Below are 23,987 nucleotides of genomic sequence, written 5' to 3' on the forward strand. Positions count from 1 at the left end.
GGGTATTTTCTGTGGGGCAACCCCTCAGCTCCCCCTCTCCCCTACCCCCCAGTAACGGGGCAAAGGGGGACACCTTGCCCTGGCTGAGCCGCCGCAAAGACTCACCTGGGGCCGCCCCCGACACCCCTCCAGCCTGCAGGCCCCGGCCGGCGTTATTGGAGGGGCCCTGCTTCAGCGCCCGGCGGCGGCCCTCTCACAGACCCCCGGCGGCCATCCCCACAGCTGAGGCGAGAGAGACGCGGCCTCCGTGCGCCAGCGGGGGCAGCCAATGGCGGACGCGTGACCCCCGCTACCCGCGGACCCCAGCCCCAGCCCGGAGCCCCCTCTGCCCGCCAGGGAGGGCTGCGGCAGCTTCAGCGTGCGGGGGAACCACCCCCATGCCTGCCCGCCGGCTCGCTGAGGAGCGGGCAGCGCAGGCGGGAGCAGTGGCGGGGATTCCAAGGGTAAGAGCAGGTAGCGGGATCCCCGATCCCATCGCATCGCGGGCGGGGGACGGACGACACTTACTGTATCCGGGCCGCGGTGGTCGCGTTGCCGGTCCGCGCTCGGAGGCACGCCAGCAAGAGCAGCCTCATAGCGGCCCCTCCTGTCCGCGCGGCGGGAGCCACCTCAGTGATGGGCAGCGCCGCCGCCGCCCCCTCACCTGCCGGCGGCCCGGACGCGGCCCCGCAGCCTCCCGGAAACGCGGCGCGGGGCCGGGGTGGCACCTGCTGCAGCCCCCGGACCGCCCTGAGGGTGGCGGGACCCCTCTGGGGAGGGGATGGCCTTGTCCTGACCGGTCCTGTGCCAGCCCCTCACCTGTAAATAGCGCCGTGTGTTTTCATTCAGCGGCACAAAGACGATGGGCTCACAGCATGGCTTCGGGGGAGCCCTAAATTAAAGGTCTTCAAAGAGAACATGAGGAGAAGGTCGGTCTCAGCCACCGTCTCCTCAGGCTACACTGCCGTTGCCATGTGTCTCCCAAGATGGAGGTGGTTCATATTATGTGCAGGAATGGGGAAAATACTAATTGTGGGTAAGATGCCAACAAGTAGAAAAGCCAGAGGAATGGGCTCGTCTAAAGAACAAGGCAGTGGGATGGTCAAAGACCACATTGAACGTCAGGAAGGCCATATAATGAAGAGCCAAAGGTGTGTACGTCCAGGGGAGAGGTTTGGTGAAGAACCTCAGCTTCCATAGCAGCAGGCAGAACCCGAAGATTCAACAAAGCAGGGAAGACAAAAAGGAAGAGCCTAAACTCAGGAGGGGAAAAGCTGTATCCAAATCACCAAGCCAGTCTTCAGGATAAACCCCAATTGGGAGCACAGCGAGCAGCAAAGACCAGATGAGTGGCGCAGCAGGCACCAACACTGAGTTGAGGGAGTCTGTTGGGAGACTGATAGGGGCCAGGCGGCTGACTTTAGATATGGTCTTGAATTTGGGTCAGTATCTTGTGAAAACATTGAGAGAACAAGCAGGACATTTGTGGCCGGGAGACAGATGAGAAGGAGGGCGTGATCTGACAGAAAACTCACTTTTTTTGCCTGTATACTCATAACCTGGTCTAGTTTCCTGGTGGAATTCACTACAGGGCCACATGGATGCTTATGTTTCCCCAAGGCTGTAGGAAGGGAGGTCTACAAACTGCACTGCCTGTGTACTGTGGCTTAAGTCATTCCTCCAAGTCTCAGTATCAGGTAGAGGGAGAAAAATATGCCAGATACAGAGAAAGGCTTTTAAAGATAGTAAGTTTTAAAACAGTACTTCTTTAAATAACTCACGTGGATCTCTGAGAATAATTGCAGGAATTGAGGGTTTAGAAGTGATAAAGATATATATTTGAGTATATTCTGGCAAATTGTAAGCATTTTGGTACACTGGCCCATGTTTTGCTAATGGGTCTTCATGCTGCGGAGCTATGTTCAACTATCTGCATCTCACTGAGTTATCACTTAGAAATAATCCAGCACGACATTGTTCAGACTATCTGAAACTCCACCCAAGCTAAAAAGAATGGTTACAACTTAAAGGAGCAACAAATCTTGTATAAATACTAATTTAAAGGGACAAGCTATTTTAATGTCCATTTTCAAAAGCATTACTGGCATGAAATCCCAGCTCAGTTGAAGTTCAGGGAGCTTTTGTGAATCCAGTCAGGATTCTAGCTTTTTGTTTCACTGGAAGCAGGCTATAGGAAGCATGTTTGAGCTTTTGAGAGCACTTACCACCCTCAAATCTAGCACCAGTCATCACTGCTGCACAACTGTCAGTTTAACAGAACTGTAACGTATCACACTACTGCATGAAGCTTATGCAGCTTTCGGTCTCCTGGTACACTGCTACTCTAAATCCTATCCCAACAGATGCTCCTTCTGGTTCTAAGATCTCACACACACGATGTAGCTCATCCAGCTACCATCCGGCTGCATGGCACCAAAGTTGGCAGCGTGCATGCCAACCAAGAAACATATCTTGCCCTGTACCTAAAACAGCCTACATCATCCAAAACAGGGATATTTCCTAGCTGCATCCTAAAGCAGGATATGTGATGATGCTCAGAAAGACGCGTTTTGTGTTAAAAGGAAGCTGCGGTTTTGATATCTGCAAGAGAGACCTAATTACAGAGAGCTTGGCCGTTGTAACTTTTCACCACTGCTAGCTGTAAAACCAGACAACAGCTATCCAGCACATTTAGTGTGTAACACAAAAAAGACAAAAATGCAAAAGTAAAACAAGGCCTGCTCCATGAGACATATGAGGAAACTTAACCAGTCATCTGGGAAATAAAGAGAAAGTAAGGGAAACATTCAAAGAGGTCTTAACATTTTATCACTATTTATGGTGACTCTGGTTTTCATGCTATATAGACCTTGACTGAAAAAAGGTAAAAATGCTTTGCAGCATTAATTATTGTTGTGTCTCTGGAAACACGTATATGCACTAATGCATCACTATATAGACATAAGTGTATTCATTGTATTCAAAGAGTCACGGATATATCTTGATGAGTAAGTTTTACATATACTGTAGCTAAGTGTTCTTGTTTAGAGGAAAATTTAAACCCACCTTCCTGAAGCTGCTGTACGTCCAGAAATAATGTCTGGGTTCTAACAGTAGCTTGTGAATTTCAGTGAGAACACCTACTTTCTCAGTACCTGAAGATTTAAATAACATTTTATAATGTACGTTTCAAATACTACTCAGCATTGCTAGGTGTTTGTAACAGTTGTTGGGTAGTCCAATATAAAAATCTCGCTCTAGTCACAAATTATGAAGGGCCTCTAGAATGTGGTATCTGCACATATTGAAACACACAATAATACAAAGTGTGCCAAATTACTCTGTAGTCTGTAGCAAATACTATTAGACCCCTTAGAAAATGTAAGCTCAACTGATATACTGCATTAAGCTAGGCAAAGCTGACACATACTCTTTTAAATGACAGAATCGGTCATGTTACAGGAGTTCACAAAATGTGATCTCTACAGCTAGCTGCATTTTCCTTATTGTCCTATGTCACAAAATTTAACTACTTGAGAGTAAATATATTTAATGAGTCATTTTAATGGCATATGTTATTTAGGAAGGCCCATCATTAAATTAATATTTACTTTTACAAGCATTGCTTGCTCAATTACCAACGCTGCTCCAAAAATGTTGTCATATGCACATGTTGGGTGTAACTATATGATGGCAATCAATTTACTTTTTTTTCACTGAAAACACACAACCAAGAGTATCTTTCCCACTTTGTTCTGGCCAAAATATGACTTTATGATCCGCTGTTGAAGACAATTATGTACTTCCATGACCTTTACCTCAACATATGTGATGGTGGCGCAGAAGGAACACTTAGTGCCTTGATTGTGCAACCACTAATTTATGTTTTCTCATTTTAATCATGCCCTTTGTTCCATTCAAATCAGTCTTCATTCTCCACATGTACTTATGACGTACTATTACTGCAGGTACACCTCAGATAAACCTCACTCCAGCAGCTCGACCTCACACCAAATGTAGGACACACATCCAGCTGGCGCTCTCCTGTCTAGTGGGACAAGTATCCACAGAGCAGCTCCAGGCACAGGTGTGCATGATTCATTTATCAGGGGCAGTGTAAGACGGCCAAAAGAGTCATTAACAAGGCACATTTGCGGGTTTTCTGCAGGATGGACGTTTTAAAGGCACGCTCCTCGCTTTTGCTTTTCCGACTGAGAAGCAAAGTAGGGCAACAAACCGCGCTGTACTTTCGCTGTCATTGTTATTGCTGGATAAACCTAAGCAGAAAAGTAGGGCTCTCACGGAAGCCAGCACTGAACCCGTGCCATTCACAGCGCCTCACCCAGCTCCAGTTAACGCCTAAAATGCCATTCCCAGCCTGAACTAACACAGGAAATAACCGTAAAATGCTTCCTCTCCCCGCCCCGCCCTCTTTACCACCTAATGCAAGCGGCGAGGGGAACCCTGCAGCTCCGCGCACCACAGCTGTAACCAATGCCCGGCCCCGCGATGGGACCGCCGCTCACCAAGCCCCGAGCCGGGATTCCCCCCCGCCGGTAACTCCGGGCGGAGCCACCCCACAACTTCCGGTCCTCACCATCCCGCCCCCCCCCCCACTCCCAGCTAGCCCCGCCCCTTTTCAACTCATCAGCCACTCCGTGCAGCCCAGCCGCCCACGTGACGGCGCTGCCAGCAGAGTGACGGAGCCCTCAGCCAATGGCGGCGCGCTGTTCCCCGCGCGTATGGGCCTCGCCGGGCCCCGCCGTGCGGCCGCGGTGAAGTTCCCTCGGGGCGGGCCGGGGCCCTCGGTGGGTGCGCGGCGGGGTCGGGACGGAGGCGCTGCTATGGAGGAGCCGAGCGAGCGTAGCCCTTTGCTGAGCAGCGCGGAGCGCGGCCGGGCGGCGAGCAGCGCCTTTCATGGGCGGCGCTTGGCCTGCGCTGCCGTGCTGCTGGCCGAGCTGCTGGAGCGAGTGGCCTTCTACGGCATCACCTCCAACCTGGTGCTGTTCCTCAACGGGCCTCCCTACGGCTGGGAGGGTGCCCAGGCCAGCCAGGCCCTGCTGCTTTTCATGGGCATCACCTACCTGGTGTCACCTTTCGGTGGCTGGTTGGCTGACGCCCTCCTAGGCAAGTTTGGCACCATCCTGCTCAGCATGGCACTCTACCTGCTGGGCATGCTGGCCTTCCCTGTCATCGCTGCACCGCACACCCGCCAGGGCCTCTGTGGGGACATCCCCCTGTTCCCTGTAGAGAACTGCTCCTCTCCGGCCGCCAACGCCACCATGACGCCTTGCTCCCAGGTGGGAGCCACCCGCTACTGTGCCACAGCCACCTTCATCGGACTCGTACTCGTGGGGCTGGGCGTCGGGTCAGTCAAGGCCAACATCACCCCTTTCGGGGCAGACCAGGTCAAGTATTATTTGGCAGCTGCCAAATTGTGTGTGGGTGCAGATCTGAACCAGGAGACAGGTGTGCGTCATGTAGATGGGCTTACCTTGGTGGGGTGGATGGTGTGCCTATTGATGCACATCACAGTAGGTGTTAAGTCTCAGAAGGAATCAGATCATGCAGTTTTGTTCTCTGTGTAACGTAAGTTGTTAAGTTGTACCCTGTTTGATACATTTTTAGTGTCTGTGGTGTCTGATCTCTTATGACTCCTGGTTTCCTCGTAGCCCTGCCTTACTTGTGGTACCTGGTTTGGTTAAGCCATCGCTGTCTTGAAGAGTTGGGTTGAATGCTTAATGGCCATTAAGTGGATTGTCTGCATCCTGCACTGTGGATTTAATTTGATCTTGGATCTCATCAGGTGGAATATCTGATACATATTTTAGGTTTGACAAGGATAACACACGCCTTGTATGGCAGTGGGCAGATATCTTGATAAGCAATCATCCTCTGTAAGTGAAGGCTAGAGAACAGTTTTTTATGCTTTAGACATTCTCTGTCTACTGCACTGCCCTTGAGTGATATTTTTGTGCAGGATAATGCTGCACCACATGGTGGATGGGAAGGTGCTCTCAACATGGTAAACATTACCTGAGCTTTTCTCATAAGGACATGTCCTGTCAAACGACCTTGTTCACATCATCATTTCAGTGATGTCATTCATTGGATCATCACTGCAGAACCAAGTGGCTTTACAGAAAACATTTGAGAGACAGCTTATAATTAAATGTCTATTGGAATGCACTGTTGTGCATATATATATATATAAACTTATTCATTTTATAATCTTCTGCTAAGGTAATGGATATTGGAGTATAATTTCAGCTTTACAAATGGAGAATTTCAGATGGTTGGCTATGAACAGCTTTTCTAACCATTGTTCTTGGTGACAAGGCAAGGAAAATACCTTTATACAGTTGTGGGTGTGTTTAGTGGCTCATTAAGTTCTGGTTAGAGCAGGTATCAGAAATGCCATGAAAGTCTTTGTGAGAGGTAGAATCTACCACAGGATCTTTGCCAAACATACCTCTGTTATCTAATTTGTAGTTTACATCTGTAATTCTTTGCATTTGCTACATTATAAATTCTGGAGTTCTGGGTGAAAGGCAGTATATAAATGTAAAACATTATTATAGCCTAGGATTGCGTGTCCCCAGTGTACTGGTTCTGTTTAAGCCAGCATGAGCCCATCAAGTGAAATAGCTTTAATATGACTTTATCTTGTAAGGTGTTTTTCAAAGCTGCCTGCTTATCCCCAGAACACTTTATGAACATTAAATATAAGAGATAAATAATGGCAGGAACAGAGCAAAAGAAGAACCATTGCCAATGGAAGCATAGCTGTTGTAGCTGGATTTTCTAAAGGCTTTCCCCCCAGGATTTCACAGAAAGCAGGTTTTGGATAGGGTTGCAGATAATTCAGAGTGATTTATGTAGGGTGAAGCAAAAGAAATACTCCTTTCTGGTTCATAATAATCAGTAGAGCTCTGCCAAGTACTGAATTTTTGCCCTTCTCTGGTTTTCTGACTTATCTATTATTAAATATGTTACAGCATACCACTTACATTGTTGTGCAGTTTTGGGCCCTCTTGGGTGCCTTCTTCATGCATCGAAATGCAGCAAACCGCTGGGTAAATGGATATGTATTGCTGAGAACAAAGTCTGTCTTCCAGAGTCACATTCTTGGGAGGCCAGAATACAATGCAAATGTGTTTTGGCTGGACACATGCTGACGAGATTTGTCCTCTTTCCCTTAAATACCAAAAGAAAATATGAATTGTATATAATGTTGTTTAGCTGGTATGAACCAACTTTTAGATATTGTAAATTATACTGTTTGAACATCTCTTAAAAATTACAATGGATTTTTTTTTAGTTTTAATGTATGATCTGTAATTTGAGCCCAAATATAATGAGGATGTTTTTCTTTAGAAGAAAAGAATCACTTTGTGGAAATTTGGAACTGAATTCTAGTATTTATTTTCCTCTAAAATAGTTTCTTAACTTCTGTTACATGGATACTTTTAGAACTGCTCTTACAAGTGGCTAAGTAGGCTTAGTATAGAGTAACTTTTCCCAGTCAGGTTAGCACAAAAACAGTGACTGCAAACTAGGCACAGACCAGCTTTACTTTAACTGTGTTTATAAATAAGAGCCTTTTTTCTAGAAATTCAGATTGATCTGTCATACTGGTCTAAATCTGAACTGATGGTTCTCAGAATAGTGTTTGTAATCATGTGATGTGTATAACCTGGCACTTTCCAGTTCCCCTTTTAAGTGCCAGTGTTCTGCTGTCACTTCCTGTTCTACGCAGCAGTTTGTGACTTTCTGTACTTAGGAAACAATATGATTTTCCCTCATCATTGTGAAAGCTGGTTTAGCTTCAGCACTGAAGCCGACAGTAGTAGTAGGCTTCTGATCTAGTATCAGCTAGATCAGGAGTAATTATAAATAAATCTGTTTTGGGGTGATGGTGATTAGAGATGCTAGTTTTAAACCACATTATATCTTCTTTATGACTTGAACCACATTCACTGATCTATCAGTCTGTAATCTTCAAAAATCTATCTTTGCTAAAATCATTGTTGCAGTAGCATCATCAGACACAGAGTGCTATTGGAAGTTGCTGGTGGAAAGATGGCTTTAGAGTGATCTTTTTTTTTTTTTTCAGCATTTACTTGTAGAGCTTAGATTTGCCAGCCTCTGGGGAAGGATGCAGGACCATGTATAAAGAACTGAACATCACTAACTGCAAGTTACTTTGTTGTTGAACTTTCGACTGCAACCATCTAAGACTGCAGATAACAGTTTAAAAACTGCAGTTGTGACACTCACATGGGCAGTACTAATTTGTGTCTTGTTTCCAGCAGAAGCAGAAGACATGTGACATTAGTGAGAGGAAGCGGACTTGAAATGTGGACTAGCCAAATTTTAGTATAAAAATCTGAAATTATGTAGCAGCTCTGGTACTGCGCTCTCTCCAGAGACTCTCGAAGACTAACCGGTGTCTGTAATGATGGATTAGGTGGTCAGAAATTCTCTAACTGTGAATTTGACTGTGGAAAACTGTTATTGTTCGTTCTTTTGTGTGCTAAGGACAAGAGCAAGCTTCTGTGTTTTCACCCTTGCTCCGTTGTGTGGCTGTTCACATAGTTGGCCGGGATAAGTTTGGGGTTTTTTGTTACATTTGTCACTTGTGACTGTCAGTTGATTGCAGAAACTGCTAATGTCAGTAACTTCTAATCTTTTTCCTTTTATGTGAGTCAAACAGGAGGTCGTAGCTTTGGATTTGTTGTGATGTGAAGAGGGAGAGAGGGAAGATTATGACATACTGGAACTCTGAAATGTTGTGGTTTAGGAAATACTTGAGATCATTAGCAGATGACGCCAAATCAGATGAAGCAGTGGAATGGTAGGCACCAGATAGCCACTAGCTGTGGCAAAAATAAGAAATCCTGTGGATGACCTTTTCTTTGAAACTGCCTTAGAAAGCTAGGAAATTACTTTGTGACAAAGCAAAGCATCTAATGGGAGCTATGGAGAAGACATGGTGCTCATAGATGCATGCCTCTTTACATAAAAATCAGGAGAATCGAACAGAATCTTAATGTTTGAGCTTTATAATATTTTTGGTTTCAAGCTGTACAAACTGCTTTTGATCATCTCCTAAGAAAGACATTGCTGTTTAAAATTCCAGGGGAGGAATAATTCAGCAAGGGGTCATCTTTCTTCTAAGTCAGAATGAGGTCTAAGTATTAACCTCAGGGACAGCTGTGCTATGGAACTTGCCATTGGTTAGGTATCTGTAATGACCTTTCATCAGGTGTCAGAACTAAAGATCTAATTCCTCTCTTGTTGCTCTAGTTGCATTTAAAATTTTGTTCTGATTGTAAGATGTTAACCTTGTATCCTAAATGAGTTCAGTGCTGCAGTGCAGAGGTATGCAGCTGATGTGTCCTCTGCTGAAAGTGGCTGTAAATAACCTAATGACTACACAATTCCCATAACAGTGTTCCAGGCACTTAGGATTCTTTATCATGAAAACCGTGGTTGAAATTACCTCTTATCTGGCCATAATCAGTCTGATATATGTTATGTGTTAGAAATTTTTATTCTGAGAACTATTTCTTTACTATTTTGAAATGCAGTGCTGCATAGGTCCCAGTTACAAAACTAAGAACGTCATTGTGCTTTTCTTTCTACAGTTGGATTAACTACATGTGAAGGATAGTTCTCATATATATCAAATAAAACACATTTTTGACTGTAGAAAAATAAGAGGTTAGATTTTTCTTTTGCAAAAGTTATGTTAGATGTCTTGAAAGTAGCAGGATTACTTCCTCTTTAGAGGCCCACCTGAATGCAGGCAGCATTGACATGGCCAAAGACCAACAGAGCAGCTGTGGCCAGACTGCTTAGAGCTGCTCATTTCCTTCATTTCTTTGTTGTTGGAGTTTTTTGGTGTGAGTTTTTTGTTTAATTTTTGGAAGAGTTTGGGAGGTGATTTTTTTTAATAATTAAAATTTGGCCTAAGGAAAAATTAGGGCAATTGGAATGCTCCTTGTATAGTACAATAGGTCATTCTGTATTTTTATTGAAGCAGAAGCACTACTGGATTGTTTCTTATTGTTCTTGGGGAATGACATGCTATCCCATTTACTAGGGAAAACAGCTGTGTAAGGTTTGAAGAATGCAGAACAGTGAACTGGAGACTTGGGGCTGGGTATTATGCAGTGGGAGTTGATTAAATAAGTGACAGCTGTCCATCACTGGTAAATTCTGTGGAAAATGTCTGAATATCAGCTCATTTGCAAAGCCATATGTTACCTGGAACAAATAAATTGTGTGTATTAGGTATGTGCTAATGTTCATTTCAGGGCACCTTTGAAAAGTTTTACTGCAGTGTTTTTGTGCTGTGATAGACCTTGCACTCTAGCCATGGCTTTTGGCTAATATTTGTGTTTTCCTGTTGTAAGGAGTTTGACTGAAACATGGTAAATCTAAGAAGGTAACCTTTTCCATACCTTTGGGTTGCGATGGGTACAGAATCTTTCAAACATACCTATTTTGACTTTCAGTATAGGGATGTGGAACCCTTAGCCTACAGGACAGATTTGATCCAGGACCCAAACCATACTTATGCCATTAATGTGCATCATTTTCCTACTGCAGTTGCTGGTAGGATATTAAGAAAACAATGAAGCTAGTGATGCTGGTACCACAATGTGAGTGCTGCTGTGCTTGAGCACACATGAAATTGAGCAGAGGGAGCAATAGATTTTTCTTTGTGCTTGAGTGATTGAAAACAGTGCAAGCATAAGGGGGAAAAGGAGAATTCCTGCTGTTTTGTGAAAAATACTTATCCTTGATAAAATAATAAAACTGTGGCATTGTTTTCTTCTTGGTCCCTTATTAGAATATAGTGTCTATTTATGAAGAGTAGACTGATCTATTTTGTGCTGTCACACAGCTCAAGTAATAGCCCAGAGGGGGAAATTTTGAGTAGTTCACTGTAAATGCAATACAGCTCCTATTTTATGTGGCTCATGTGATATTTGGAAGGAGCTACAAGGATTGCCTTTTAACTCTACCGTGTCTTTTGGTTTTGGTAAGACTTCTTCATAGTTCTACCACTTTGACAGGATATTCCACTGGCTAATTCATGGTAAGTTTTATTAATTTAGTAATGTTTGTCAATGAAATACCATAGTGGCATTTCAGATGTGGCTATGGTGTGGTTTTTAGTGTGTATATATACTTTGATAAGGAAGCAGAAAATGGATTCTGTTCTTTGTAAGAAAGACAGACAATGTGTCTGTCCTTTGAGCATCGCATTACTTTTTTGGTCACTCCGTTTCAAAAAGGATACTGGACATGGAGAAGAAAGCTTCACAGAATGGCCACACACATGGTCATTAGTTTCCATGCAAGGAATCATGAAACACTCTACAACTTTCTATCTCTGAAAAGGCAGCTAGAAGAAAGATGTGACAGTGGCTTGTGGAAATAATGATCAGGGGGAAAGGCAGAAATGGGTCAGGGATGGGATAAAGCTCAGCTGTCTTTTGTTGTTTCCTGGAACTAGGTAAAATGAGTGAGGCTAGTACAAGGCAGGTTCAAAACACACAAATGGAGGTGGTTCTTCTCACTGTGTAACTAGCTGGGGAACTTTTTACCACAGGGTATTACGTGCTGACCTGGGTTCAGAGGTGGGATGGGTAAATTCATGGAGAGGTGATCTGCTGCATTTGTTATGTAATAGAAGCTGTCTTTGGTTCAGGAAGTTTCTCATAAGCTAATGTTTGGAGGCAGGGATAAAACTTGATGGAAGCATCATGCTGTACTTGTCCTATTCTTACCATCTCATAGCTTTTCTTTCCATAGATGTGAGCAAGGTCATTTGTAAGAGAGAGGGGGGAAGTCATCCTCCTTGCAGAAATTATAAGAGAACTGAGATTTTTATGGTGAAGAAATGGAAACTTCATAAAGTAGATTGTTAACTCTATGTAACTTAGAGCACTGTGCTTACAATGTAATTGTTTTCTAATATCTGGGGGTCGGAAGGAATTCCTAGTTTGATACACTACTGCAGGTGCTGACTGTTAAAATTAGGAGGCGAGTACCAAGTTGAAATTGGAAAGGCAGAATTTCTTGGATTGAGGCTCCAAGATTGTATCTGACATGCTAGCAGGCCTATCTGAATGCCTAACGATGCTATTAACTATGCACAGGAGTAGATGCTTTAATGTTTCTTTTGTTAGGCATGGTTAAATGATACAGATGAGTTTATGTACCACTGAGAAACTTGAAGCTGTAAATCAGAACTGACAACATTAAAAACCTATTTCAAGGCATAGCCTGCTTTTCATATTGCAAACTAAACACAGGTCTTTTGAAGATCCTGCAAATGAGGAAGGGAAACTTGCAATTAGAAATCAAGAACCTGACTCAGAAGGACTGGTGCATAGCACTGACTTGCTGGTCACTATTAATGGCCTTTCAGTCATAAAATAGTGACAAATAGAGTATTATGAATTCTTCTACAGACTAGTTGCTCTTTTTGATGTCTTTCAAATTGTAACTTGCATGATTCCTCTTACACCGCATCTTATGAGTGATGTTAGGTTCCCGTGACTTAATTACAAAACATAGGTGACTTACAGTAGGCACTACAGAATAAAGAGTGATAATGAACACTACAGGATAGTTTTATAAACCAGGGTTGTCTTTACTTTCACTTGAGAGACATTGAGAGCTCCAAGCAGGAAGACAGCACTAGGAACAGTGCTGCCTTAATAGAAGAATAAATATTTACTGGGATTTTGTGACACCTCAAGCAATCCAAATTTATTTATTCAGTTTTTAAATGTTGGAGGGGCAAGTCTTCAGTTTATGTTGAGAGGCATTAGGACTGTGCTAGAGTTTAAATTTGTGCTTTAATTACCAAGCAGTCATTTGAGGCTTAGAAAATGGAATATGGTTATCGGTTATGACAAGTTAAGAAGCAATTAGTTACAATGCTAATAATTAATTTTTAAGTAGGTTAACTTTGTTTACCAAAAAAGATAGTTATTTCAACTTCTGTGGACTATGGGATGTTAGTCTGAGTGAGCTTTGTCTAGAGAAATGACCAAACGAGAGACAATGCAGTAGAAATAATGATGTCCTTAATGGGGAAGCTACAGCATTGTATGGCTTATTTTATCCCTATCCTAAACTTGTAGCAGTAGGTTACTGATATAATGGGGTAGCTCAGTAAGGTGTCATTTCATCAAATATCATGCTAAGCCCGAAACACTTCAATGATTTCAGTATGACTCTAAACCTGAACTCTTCCGTGCCTTGAACTTGATGGAATCCAATAAACAGGCTTCATTTTCTTCAGAAAGGGAGTGACTTGTTTTTTAATCCTTTCCAGGTCAAAGACCGGGGTCCAGAAGCCACAAGAAGATTTTTTAATTGGTTTTACTGGAGCATTAATTTGGGAGCTATTCTGTCTCTGGGAGGCATTGCATACATTCAACAGAACGTGAGCTTTGTTATTGGCTACAGCATCCCAACAGTTTGCATTGGGATTTCATTCATGGTTTTTTTATGTGGTCAGAGTTTCTTCATCACAAAACCACCTGATGGTAGTGCCTTCACAGACATGTTTAAAATCCTCGCGTATTCTTGTTGTTCAAGAAAGAGACACGTGGAACATTCAGCTAACAGGTGTGTATTGATCTTTTATATAGTCTGGATTCGGTGATAAGAGTTGGAACTAGTTAGTTCAAACTAGATGGCAGGAAGTCACACCAGGGAATACACTGGGAGATACAATTTTGCTTTGAGAACTGGAAAATTTTAGTCCTGGAGATACTTTCTGGAGTGAGAGAGGGGCACATCTTGAAATCACTGGGTCTGCTTGCTGCAAGGTCAAGTCTGCTGGTTTTGATTGAATGCTGTGGCTTGCCAGATCATTCTGAAAGCGTAATGTAACCTAAGCGAGCTGCCTTTAAAGCATTAGTTAACTTTCTTCTCTGCTTAGATATGTTTATAGGATGAGTTCTGATTTGAAAGACACTATAATCTGCATTTAATATTCAGAGTGGCTTGATGCACAGCTAAAATGTCTGCTGATGTTTTGCTTCCCAAATGGTTACCCCACTCTTAAGAAGGCCGTGGAATACTGTTGGCCTTCTATGTATTCATATTACAAAACAATTCAATTAATAAGAATAATCTGTATTTTGTGATCCTCTTCTTAAGTTCTGAGTTTGCAGTGCCAGTTATTCATGCATGGTGGTGTGAGGATGGGAAATAAAGAAACCTTTATAATAGAAGTTTTCAGCTGATGCTTTCACCTGCTGATGATCCATCCTGATCTAGTTGTTCTGATGCAACTTACACAAGTAACATTTTTTGGAAATGTGTGACCTTTTTATAATGAGATATTGAGGTTTTGTTGCTGCTTTACTGAACATTTCAAATTCTTTTCAAAAGCGAAAGCCAGGGAGTACTTCAGCAACCTCGCAAGCAAAGCCTGTTTGAGATGGCCAAGCTGTCTCGTGGGGGCCCATTCAGAGAAGATAAAGTAGAAGATGTGAAGGCTCTTGTCAAGATTATCCCTGTCTTTTTGGCTTTAATACCTTACTGGACAGTATATTTTCAAGTGAGTAGTTCCAAATAATTACATTTTTATTTTACATGTCTAAAACCATAATTTAAGGGCCATAACTTCCTCCTCCCAGTTGCATTTGAAAGATCTCTTGGCAGTTGCAGTTCTGAGTCTGTGTTATAAATCTAACTCCTCTCTGAAAATTACCCCCCTGAGCAGTTACCTGGAGGAAACGCACAAAAGCTTTTGTGGGGAAGCTGTTCTGTAAGGTTTATTTACACTTGGCATTCAGTAGCAGTGATTCTAAAGATGAGTATCGAAGAAGATTTTTTTGGTACTCTGGTATTGGCAGTTTGACCTGTTTAACACCCGTGTGTTCAATAATGTTAACTACTTGTCTTTCACACATCTGGGGTTGCATCTCAGGAGTCATTTTAATAATGTTATATTAGCAAAACTAATGCTATGTGATGATAGCTTCTGATTTTTTTTTATTTGCTAGATAAAATTGTGGAAAGCTATATTAGCTTACCAGTACGCCAAAGCATCTAATTTCACGTCTCTCTGAGGACTCTCATAAATATGAAACTCATCCTGAACTTGAGAGATGAAAAATGGCTGCGAAGAATCCTTTCAAATAGTATTTTTACTTGCTAATAAAAAAGAAAAGAAAATGATAGTTAAAACACAGTTGTGCAATTTAACATCTCAAATATTTGAGCTATGTTTCATCTTGTAGTTGATTCAGATAGGTCAGGGTAAGTGGTTCAGATTTCATTTTGATTAATTCCTTTCTGGCTCTTCTGTCTTGGGAAGAGAAGTTGGGATAGCAAATACGTTTTGGTAGAAAAATACACAGAAGTTGTTTTTAAGGTGACATGAATGATTCTTTGCTTTTAGTAAAAATAAATGTAGGGGTTAAAAAATCTTGCAAGGTTCTGACACTAATTCTTTTTGTTTTGCTATAGTAGCACTTTACCTCTGTTATCATCTTTGTTAATGATTAAAATGTAAAAATATCCTGCTCTCAGTAGTCCTCCTCCAAGTAATCTCATCTTTCCTACTACTAGATGCAGACAACATATGTATTGCAAAGTCTCCACCTGAAAATTCCTGAAATATCAAATGACACCAACTCTATTCATACGGTAAGCTGGCAAAACGGTGAGAAGCTTCTTTAGTTGAAGTGCAAAACAGTATTGTACAAAAATTCCATGAAGTTAAGGTAGTGACTAAGGAGAATCAATGACCACAGATACTGGGTATTTAGAAACATGACGCATAGTCCAGAGATTTTGGCATACCTACCAGTATATGAAGTTCACACCATCCTGTTTTGTATGTATTCAGACTGCTTTCACTGCTTCAATTAAGAGTATCTTTATCCTTCAGTAAACAAAGTATGATCTCTGAAGAAAGCTTTTAAATTCACATGCCCTAAGTTTTCACAGTTGCTAGTAGCACAACAACATTCGTACAGACTCAGTAGGAATACCCATAGTTAACTGTAACATTATTATTTGCAAATTCAGAACTGAATGCATTTGTAACTTCATACTGTTCAGTTAATATTTATTCACTTTACCTTGGATCAGTTGAGCATACTGGAGGTAGTTGTTCAATCACTGTATTTCAAGAAAGGCTGGCATCACGTAATTGCAGAAATGGTACTGAGAATTAAAAACAGAAAGTATGACTGTATTAACAGGCTTACTGGAAACTCTTTTAAAATTAAGTTTAGAATCACAGAAGAGTTTGGGCTGAACTGACCTTAAAGATCAGTTTCTTTTATTTTAAATTAATATCAATAATACAGAATAGCTTCAGTCTTCTTAGAGATCAAAAAAAATGCTTGTGCTTTATTTTTGTTTGAACTTGCTTGAAAACTGAACTGCTTTGAATCATAGCTGAAGGCTTAATGGAAGTTAGTGGTTAAGTAAGTGGTCAAGTAAGACTTCTAAACCAACCCAGTGCTAGTTAGTTACTTTTACATAGTTAAAAAAAAATAAAGAAAGAGTAGTCTGACACTTCTTCAGTTAAATGCATCAACAAAAGGATCTAAGGTCAGTTTCTTCAGCTGAGTTCTCAGTTTGTGTAATTTTTGTTGCATAGCATTTGGGCACAGAACACCATGGCCACCTTCCCTTCAAGGTTAAGTTTTGGTGTGTTTGAGTTGCATGTTTATTTAAACATAAGATATTTTCTTGTTTAAAAAAAACCCTGATTAATCTGAGGCTTCTGCTTTAGTTGCATCAATTTTGTGGATTACATTCAAGGTAATTGCTATTTTTTAGTATACTACTAATTCTTCAGTACAGGTTGGCACATTTACATTTTGATATGTAACCCATTTTGTTCTTTTCATTGAGCTTTTCATATTTATTTATTGCTTGCATTTAAGAGAACTCTCTGGATTTTTTTCTGTTATTATGAAACATGTGACTGTCTTGTTGAAACACTGTCAGTTTGACTAGAGAAGTGGCTTTTCTTTCTTGTAACAAAGTGTACACAGGACTTCAGAGTCCCATTGTCAGTCTGAATATTTATAGTATAGAAATGAACGTGGAGCTTTGGTTATCAAACTGAGCCTTTCCCATCACCTTTTTGGGCATTAGAATTGTTTTCAAGTTGTAAGGAGAGTATTATGTTGGAATTAGTTCAGAAAAATAATGGCTTTTATGGGTTTTGCTGACAAGACTAAAACACCACTCATGACGTGTAGCCACTTTTTCTAACTTGAAAGTATGGCTTTAAAAGTTAGTTACCTGGTTTTAGTGTTTACTTAGAGTATGCAGAATTCAATACAAGGTAATGGAACAATAATCCTGGTCTGTCTTGATACTTCTAAACCAGGATTTTCTATCTTGCATAAGAGTGACTGGCTCCTTTTTCTGCAGTGCATCAGTTATGTTGCTCTTCTTGGTTTATTTTGAAATACTTTCCTGTGGTTTAACAGCATTAACAGTAGAAGTCAATAATAAGTTAATTTGATTTTTGCTGCCTTCCTTGGTGTGTGGTCTACTTGAAGGATGCTGACCTGCAGCCTATATTATGTAGGCAGTTTCTTTGAAAGCAATTCTGACTAGTTTGGTTTCTCCAAATGGAAGTGTTTGGAGATAATAAACGAGTGGTAATATAATGTTTTACCTTAGTAGCTTTGTACCTTATCAGGTCTAGGCTTTCTTTAAGCTCTTTTAGGTACCTCTGCCCAATACTAATCAAGTGTATTTACTAATATATTTCCTCTTGCTATGAAAAGAGTGATATATGTGTATGCCCTTTTAATTTGCAGGCTCGTGATAGAGTAGAAAATGGAAAAACGTAGATTTTTAAACAAAAAAAGAACTCCAAACCACCAAAGAACCCCAAACCCAAGTGATCGATTGTATGAAATGCAGCAGTGCCAGAGGCATTTGGTATTTCTCTTCTTTCTTAACAGATTCAGCAAGGGCAAAAAATTCCTACATCCTTGACTCTTATTACACAAATCAGTCTTTGTACAAACTGTTACAGAGGTTAAGGTTAGTGTGGTATTTGAAGCAAACAAAAAGGTGAATGGGAGAGGGAGGGAAATTGACAGGTTTGAAGTTTTGCTGAATATTTTAAAATAAGCAAGAACTTGACTAACTAAGCAGAATTCACTGTGCATTTTCCAAAGTGAGTGAAGATGGCTAAGCAATGTATGTCACCTTGTGTAGCAAACTACTGAATATTTTTATATAGCCAAATGAGCTTATTACTCCCATTTTCAAGTGCATGATCTTGAAATGCCTGGAAAACATTAAAGAGCTTAGGATGAATTCAGTTCTAACATCATAATTGTACCATTCATCAATTCATATTCTACCATCATCACCCACTTCTTGGGGATTGCAGACTATGAACCAGAAAGCATTTGTCTGGGTGCCTTGGAGAACTGCAATGACAACTGTAATGCAGAGCAAGAAGGCAGTAGTATGTTTAGTGGCTGTTGCAACGTGTCTACATGGAGAGGGTGCTAAAAATGTCCTCATATATGCTCTAATGCTAGTTGGAGCTTTTGACAGAGCTGAATATGGACATGGCTTGATGTCAGTCAAAGACTTGGTGCTCTTGGTGCAGACTCCTGTGAAAGTGCCAAGTCATGCTTAGCTTATGAAGATCTAAAGGTTCACATTTTGCTAACTCATGTTTTTGCAGTTTGTCATCTTGTCAGCCATGCTGGAGTGACTACAACCACTCAGTGAAATAGGGTTCTAATCTCCAGTGAACGATACATGCCCACACTGTGTTAGAGGGCTGAGGGCTTGGGTTTCTGAGATACTTGCAGTGGCTGAGATTTGCAGCCTTAAGGGAATGTGGCTGGCACTCTGGCTGTAGCTTTGAGGGCCACAGGCCCCTTGGTCATCCTGGATAATCTCTAGAAAAATATTTATCTATTTTAACCTTGTGCTTCCGTACCCACAGAAACAGTTTAGTACCAAAAACCGAATGCATCTGAAACACATAGATCAAGCAGTGCTTGTATTTTGGGTCACAGAGTCAGTGCGATGCATAGTACAGTATCACACTGTTCTAAATGCAATATAAAAAATACCCCCAAACCAGAACATGTTTATAAATCTTCCTGTGCTGTCTGTTTGTTATGTCTGAACAGATGCTAAATATTATTAAGCTTGGTAGAAATTGTCTCATTCATACAGACGGGAATCTTACTGTCAGTTACTGACTCTTGCAAATGAGAAATGCATGTATTCCACCATACTATTTGTTCATTTGACAAGTGTAATTTAATTTTAATTGAGTTTTGTATTCCATTAGTAAAACTCTGTTTCCACTACTCTGTGGCATATTTCTGAAAGTTCTAAGCCTAATAATAGATCTACAGAACCTAGCTATTAAATATTTCTCATGACTGAAGTAGAAAAAAAGTTTAATTCTGTCAAATTGGAGTCTATCACTGGAAGCAAAACAGTAGGGACTATTTAATTGCATTAAATCAGTTCCTGACTTGTGCGCCATTAATGCTGACTTTGAATGCTTTTAAAGATGTATCTTGGGGTGTATTCATTTAAATAATTGCACAATTTTGTTTACTAGATTTGAGTAGCACAATCAGCCATTCCTCAGACAGGTTTTCTATGGCTAAAAAAAAGGCTTAATGGCAGAAAAGCTCCCAAAGGATAGTGTTTTTTTTTTGTTTTTTTTCCATTAAATGTATTTCAGGATGCATGCAGAAAATCTTGGATGTTGCAGCAATGCTAATGGCCACCTCTTCTTTCAAAAGGAATTCATATAGTTTTAGTTAACTTTTGCTTTAACAAAAATTAAGAGTAAGGTTGTAAAATATGGACCCTCTGAAGCTTAGAAATCTTACAAAAAAATCCTTTGCAAAAATCTTTGAGTTCTACATTTTGTTTTCTTAGAGTACTCTTCGTCTGCTGAGTCCTTTTCTTATTCCTCATTTTGCGATGTGCAGTATTATTTGCATTTGTAAAAAGAACCTTTTCACTCTGAATAGCTGATGTTGTTCAGTTCTAGTGGAAAGCTCCTACACCCCTGCACCTTTCCTCCCCCCCACCAAAAAAGACCCCAAACCCAAAACAACAGCCCCAACACCCACCCACCTCAGCACAGCTGGAAGCAAGACTATGCAGTACTGTTGGAGTTACTATGGTGAGGAATCATTTCTGCTTCTGAGCTAGCAGAATCATGACCTGCCAAATTAAATGAAAACCTGTATAACTGATTGTTTTCCTCAGCTTTTACACACATTTATTTTTCTTTTCACAGTGTCTATATCTGCAGGTTATTTTGGCTCTCAGTGTTCCATCAAAAATATTTTTCTTTTGTAAAAAATAATAGTAAAAAATCAATCCTTGAAGTATGATAATGCTAACTTAAGTCATCTATTCTTTCAGTTTCCAGCAGCCTGGTTGACTATGTTTGATGCAGTGCTTATTCTCATCCTAATACCCTTAAAAGACAAACTGGTGGACCCCATTTTAAAGAGAAATGGCTTGCTTCCATCCTCACTGAAGAGGATTGCAGTTGGAATGTTCTTTGTAATGTGTTCTGCATTTGCTGCAGGTAAGAAAACAATTTTAGAGATCTACTTACATCGTTATTTTTTCAGCTATTTGCAAGAGTATTTTTAAAAAACCTTTGTGAATCTTTAAGATTATTCAGAATTCTTTTTCATGGGATAGTTAAATGGAACTGCATGGATATATTTCTCACAATGAAAGAGATTTTACCCAAGGACTTACTGAACTGTTTTGAATGTTTGTGATAATTGGACCACTTTTCCTGCCTGAAACAGACTTTGAGCATACCTTTTAAAGCCAACTTGTTAGGTAAGGTTTTCACATACAGTGTTACTTTCTGGTATGCTTGGTAGAAAAGAACTGTTTGGTTTCTGACCATGTTTTCTCAACAAATCCTTAGCTTCGTGTTCAGTGCCTGAGCAAAGTGTCCAGTGTTTATAAGGCTGTTAGTCACCTTAAATTAAACTTTATGGTATTGTGGAGGTCCATGTTGTCTGATTTATCAACAATTTATCGTTAAGTTGAAAATTTATTTAATCTGAAAAACAGTTCAGAAATAATTATGTTCCTTCATACAGTCTGACTTCCGAGTATTAAAAAAGTGAAGTTTTACCTAAAATCCTTTCCCTGTATCTGAAATAATAAAGTTAGATTATGGCTGAACAAGAGTTTCCTTACACTTTAGTTTTTTTCTCCCCTACTTTAATGTTCCCTAATGTTTAGGAATTACTGTAGTGTAAAATAGCTTAGCTATAGCATGAGAGGAAAAAGATGGCAACTCTGTTCAAACCATAAATCGGCTGCTTTTGAGATGATTTAAACTTGTTAAGCACTGCTGATGTGGAACTGAGCAATGCTTCATAGAACCTATAGCCTTCACCTAGTATCACTGTAATGAACATATTGATAAAGCATTATAGCATTAAATAAATTAATTTCAGCACTTGTAATCTCCTATATTTTAGAGAAGGGGACATTTTATACGGCTATTAAGATTTCTCTCAATAAGAGAGATAATTATCTTATTAGGCCAAGGTCACTTTCTATGTAGGCAAGGAAAGTTCTTAAAGCAAAGTCATTTAAACTTTAAAATAGGAATGTTTCTCTTATTCCATATTACTTAGGACACTGCTACCAGCAAAAGAAGATGATGTAAAACAGTTAAATGTCAGCTCCTTAAATAGAACCTGCTGGCTCACATATAAGCGAATGCACAACCAGCAGTATCTGTCTTTACTAGTACTGGGGAAGAAAAGCATATGAAGCTATGATTGCTGATTTGAGGAATGTGTTCATATAGCAGAATTCTTCAAAATTTGAAATGCCACCTTGTTTTCTACTCACCTACAAATGTAACTCATGGCTTTGTTGGTTTCATCCTCTCCTGACTGTTCTTAAGAAGATGAATTCTTTGGGTGGTTACCTGCAGTTTGGTTGGAAAGTTTAACCTTTTGGAGTAACTTAACATCCCTTCATCATAACAGCAGTTTAAGAGCTTCAGTTGTGACAAATTTGGGGCCTAGGAAACTCTTTTTATTTCTAGCAGGGTGGAACACTTCTGTTGGTTTGTGTTTCATAAAATTTTTATAAGTGTATTTATAGAAGCCATATATTCGTATGCATAAAATAAAACATCACTTCCAACCATTTTTGCCTTGGAGAGAGATACTGATTAAAATTGTAAACGCATGAAGATGTTAATATCTTAACTTGCAATCTTGGAAGTATCTTAATTTGTTTGTGCCATATTTCCATTTTAACTTGCTTATCTTAACTGACATTAATTGTGGACGCTACCTAGGCTGCCTATTAGGTTGTTTAGATTATTTTAAGTATCTTCTAAACTGTGAGAATAAAAGTGATTAGATTTAATGAACATCTGCCAGTGCTCCATGCATTTAATCGTAAATTCTAAGCAGCAGTATTTAAGGTTATTCAACTGGAAAATCTACTTCATTATTAGAGTTTAAACAATTATAGCAAGACCTTAAAATCCCTTTAACTACTAAAACCATAAGATTAAATTTGAAGTTCGTCTGTCAAAGTGTGAGAATCAATAGATTCTGGATTCCAAAGTACTCAACTTTGAAGATAATTTATGGCAAAATTTGGTATTGCGTAGTTATGCTCATATGTGGCTAAATACCTCCTAAATCTGCATGTGTTGTGAAGAGTATCAAACACATTAAGGATCATTTTGAGATGCAGTGATTTTTTGTGTGTTGAATACGTATGAATGGAATTACATCCAAGTTCTTAGCTGACTGCATTGCTTTGGTTACATTTTAATTAAGGTCCATTCTGAAATGTTTGGCAGCTGTATTAAAACCAAAACATAAAGAAAACCAGCTTTAATTAAATTAGCTCCTCATAGTCCAGAGGGCACAGAGGTGGCTGAAGAACTAAAAGATACTTAAGATGGGTAAGTGGTCACCGAAAAAGTGAGGAAGGTAGAGGAAAAAGTGGTGGCCTGGCACTGAGGTATTAAGTTTAGAACAGTCTTTACCTGAAAAACACTTGTTAAGAAAACACTCCTTAAGGGCCTCAAGGTAATATTTAAACAAACTTGAGTCAGCCTAACATATTTTCCCTGTACAGCTCTTGGGTTTCAGAAGATCAGACTGTAGAGCTGTTGTGAGATTTCAAGCTGAATCAATTCTGAACTGCTATGAATGAACAAACATGAGTTATAAAATGCAGCCTTCCATCTTTTTCAAAGAACTCTTAAGACCCTTTTTAATGTGTGCTTCCTCACTGGTTTTCAGAGCTCTGACTCCAGCTCCCTAAAATGATGAAATACAATGTTATCCTTAAGCATACGATTTCTAGAACTTCTTGTTTAGTTATGGCCTCACCTACAGACTACACATGGGAGCTATAGGGGGCTTGCCTCATGCTTTCTTCCAAGCTTGGATCTCTTGCCATGACCAGGGCTAATGAAGAAACTTCATGTCATGGTATGAGGTGGTTTTTGCAAGTATTAGCCATTTCCCTTGAAACACTGGCACTTAGCAGGGAGACAGTGATCTGGTTGGCCCCCTCAAAGTTTGTATGTCACAGACTTGAGAATAAACAGGAAAACAGATGTTATGTTGTGTGTTAGAAATTGATTGTGCTTGTTTATATGAAAAGTGCTGTCAATAGGTTCAGCCAACATCACACTAAATATCTATGTCATCCTTTGGCTGCTTCTAGGAAAGAAAAGCTAGAAGTGAGGAAGCAGATATAATCAGTTGTACATGGTATGATACCCATGAAGCAGTGTGTCTGTCATCTAAGCCTTGTACAGTGGTAGTGGATTTTATTTTGGTAACAGGAGTGATATTTTGTGGCCCAGGATTAGGTCAGCTCTTGGCTCAACGAGTAAAAAGAGACCAAAACTGACAGGCACTAAATAGGAGTCCATGTGTGTAACAGGTTCTGTAGGAAGTAGTTTC

At 40.4% G+C, this 23,987-nt stretch overlaps 2 protein-coding genes and 1 long non-coding RNA gene across 6 annotated transcripts in view; 1 reads left to right on the forward strand and 2 right to left on the reverse strand.

The window, feature by feature from the left end:
- GLT1D1 (glycosyltransferase 1 domain containing 1) overlaps nt 1-7,211 on the reverse strand; it is a 58,408-nt gene extending 51,197 nt beyond the window's left edge. Inside the window, exon 1 of one of the 3 annotated variants that reach the window (XM_062631614.1) lies at nt 6,990-7,211. In XM_062631614.1, the coding sequence (XP_062487598.1) occupies nt 6,990-7,030 (41 nt within the window). In that variant the 5' untranslated portion in view covers nt 7,031-7,211. Of the gene's footprint in view, nt 1-507; nt 698-1,268; nt 1,288-6,989 lie in introns of those variants that run through there. The other 2 variants (XM_062631616.1, XM_062631613.1) reach the window with 2 other exon arrangements.
- SLC15A4 (solute carrier family 15 member 4) overlaps nt 4,761-23,987 on the forward strand; it is a 30,420-nt gene continuing 11,193 nt past the window's right edge. For both annotated transcript variants that reach the window (XM_062631610.1, XM_062631611.1), the window contains exons 1-5: nt 4,761-5,387; nt 13,343-13,638; nt 14,410-14,578; nt 15,595-15,672; nt 20,425-20,593. In XM_062631610.1, coding sequence (XP_062487594.1) covers nt 4,824-5,387; nt 13,343-13,638; nt 14,410-14,578; nt 15,595-15,672; nt 20,425-20,593 — 1,276 coding nt within the window. In that variant the 5' untranslated portion in view covers nt 4,761-4,823. The remainder of the gene's footprint in view (nt 5,388-13,342; nt 13,639-14,409; nt 14,579-15,594; nt 15,673-20,424; nt 20,594-23,987) is intronic.
- LOC134170297 (uncharacterized) lies at nt 15,258-18,260 on the reverse strand. Its single transcript, XR_009967218.1, has 3 exons — nt 18,153-18,260; nt 16,110-16,194; nt 15,258-15,327 (listed from the first exon to the last, which is right to left on the reverse strand). It is a non-coding gene; the product is annotated as an uncharacterized LOC134170297 (long non-coding RNA).

This window comes from Pezoporus occidentalis, unplaced genomic scaffold, assembly GCF_034315485.1.
Source record: "Pezoporus occidentalis ecotype Australia unplaced genomic scaffold, CSIRO_AGI_Poc_V1 ctg37, whole genome shotgun sequence".
Taxonomy (NCBI): Eukaryota; Metazoa; Chordata; class Aves; order Psittaciformes; family Psittacidae; genus Pezoporus; species Pezoporus occidentalis.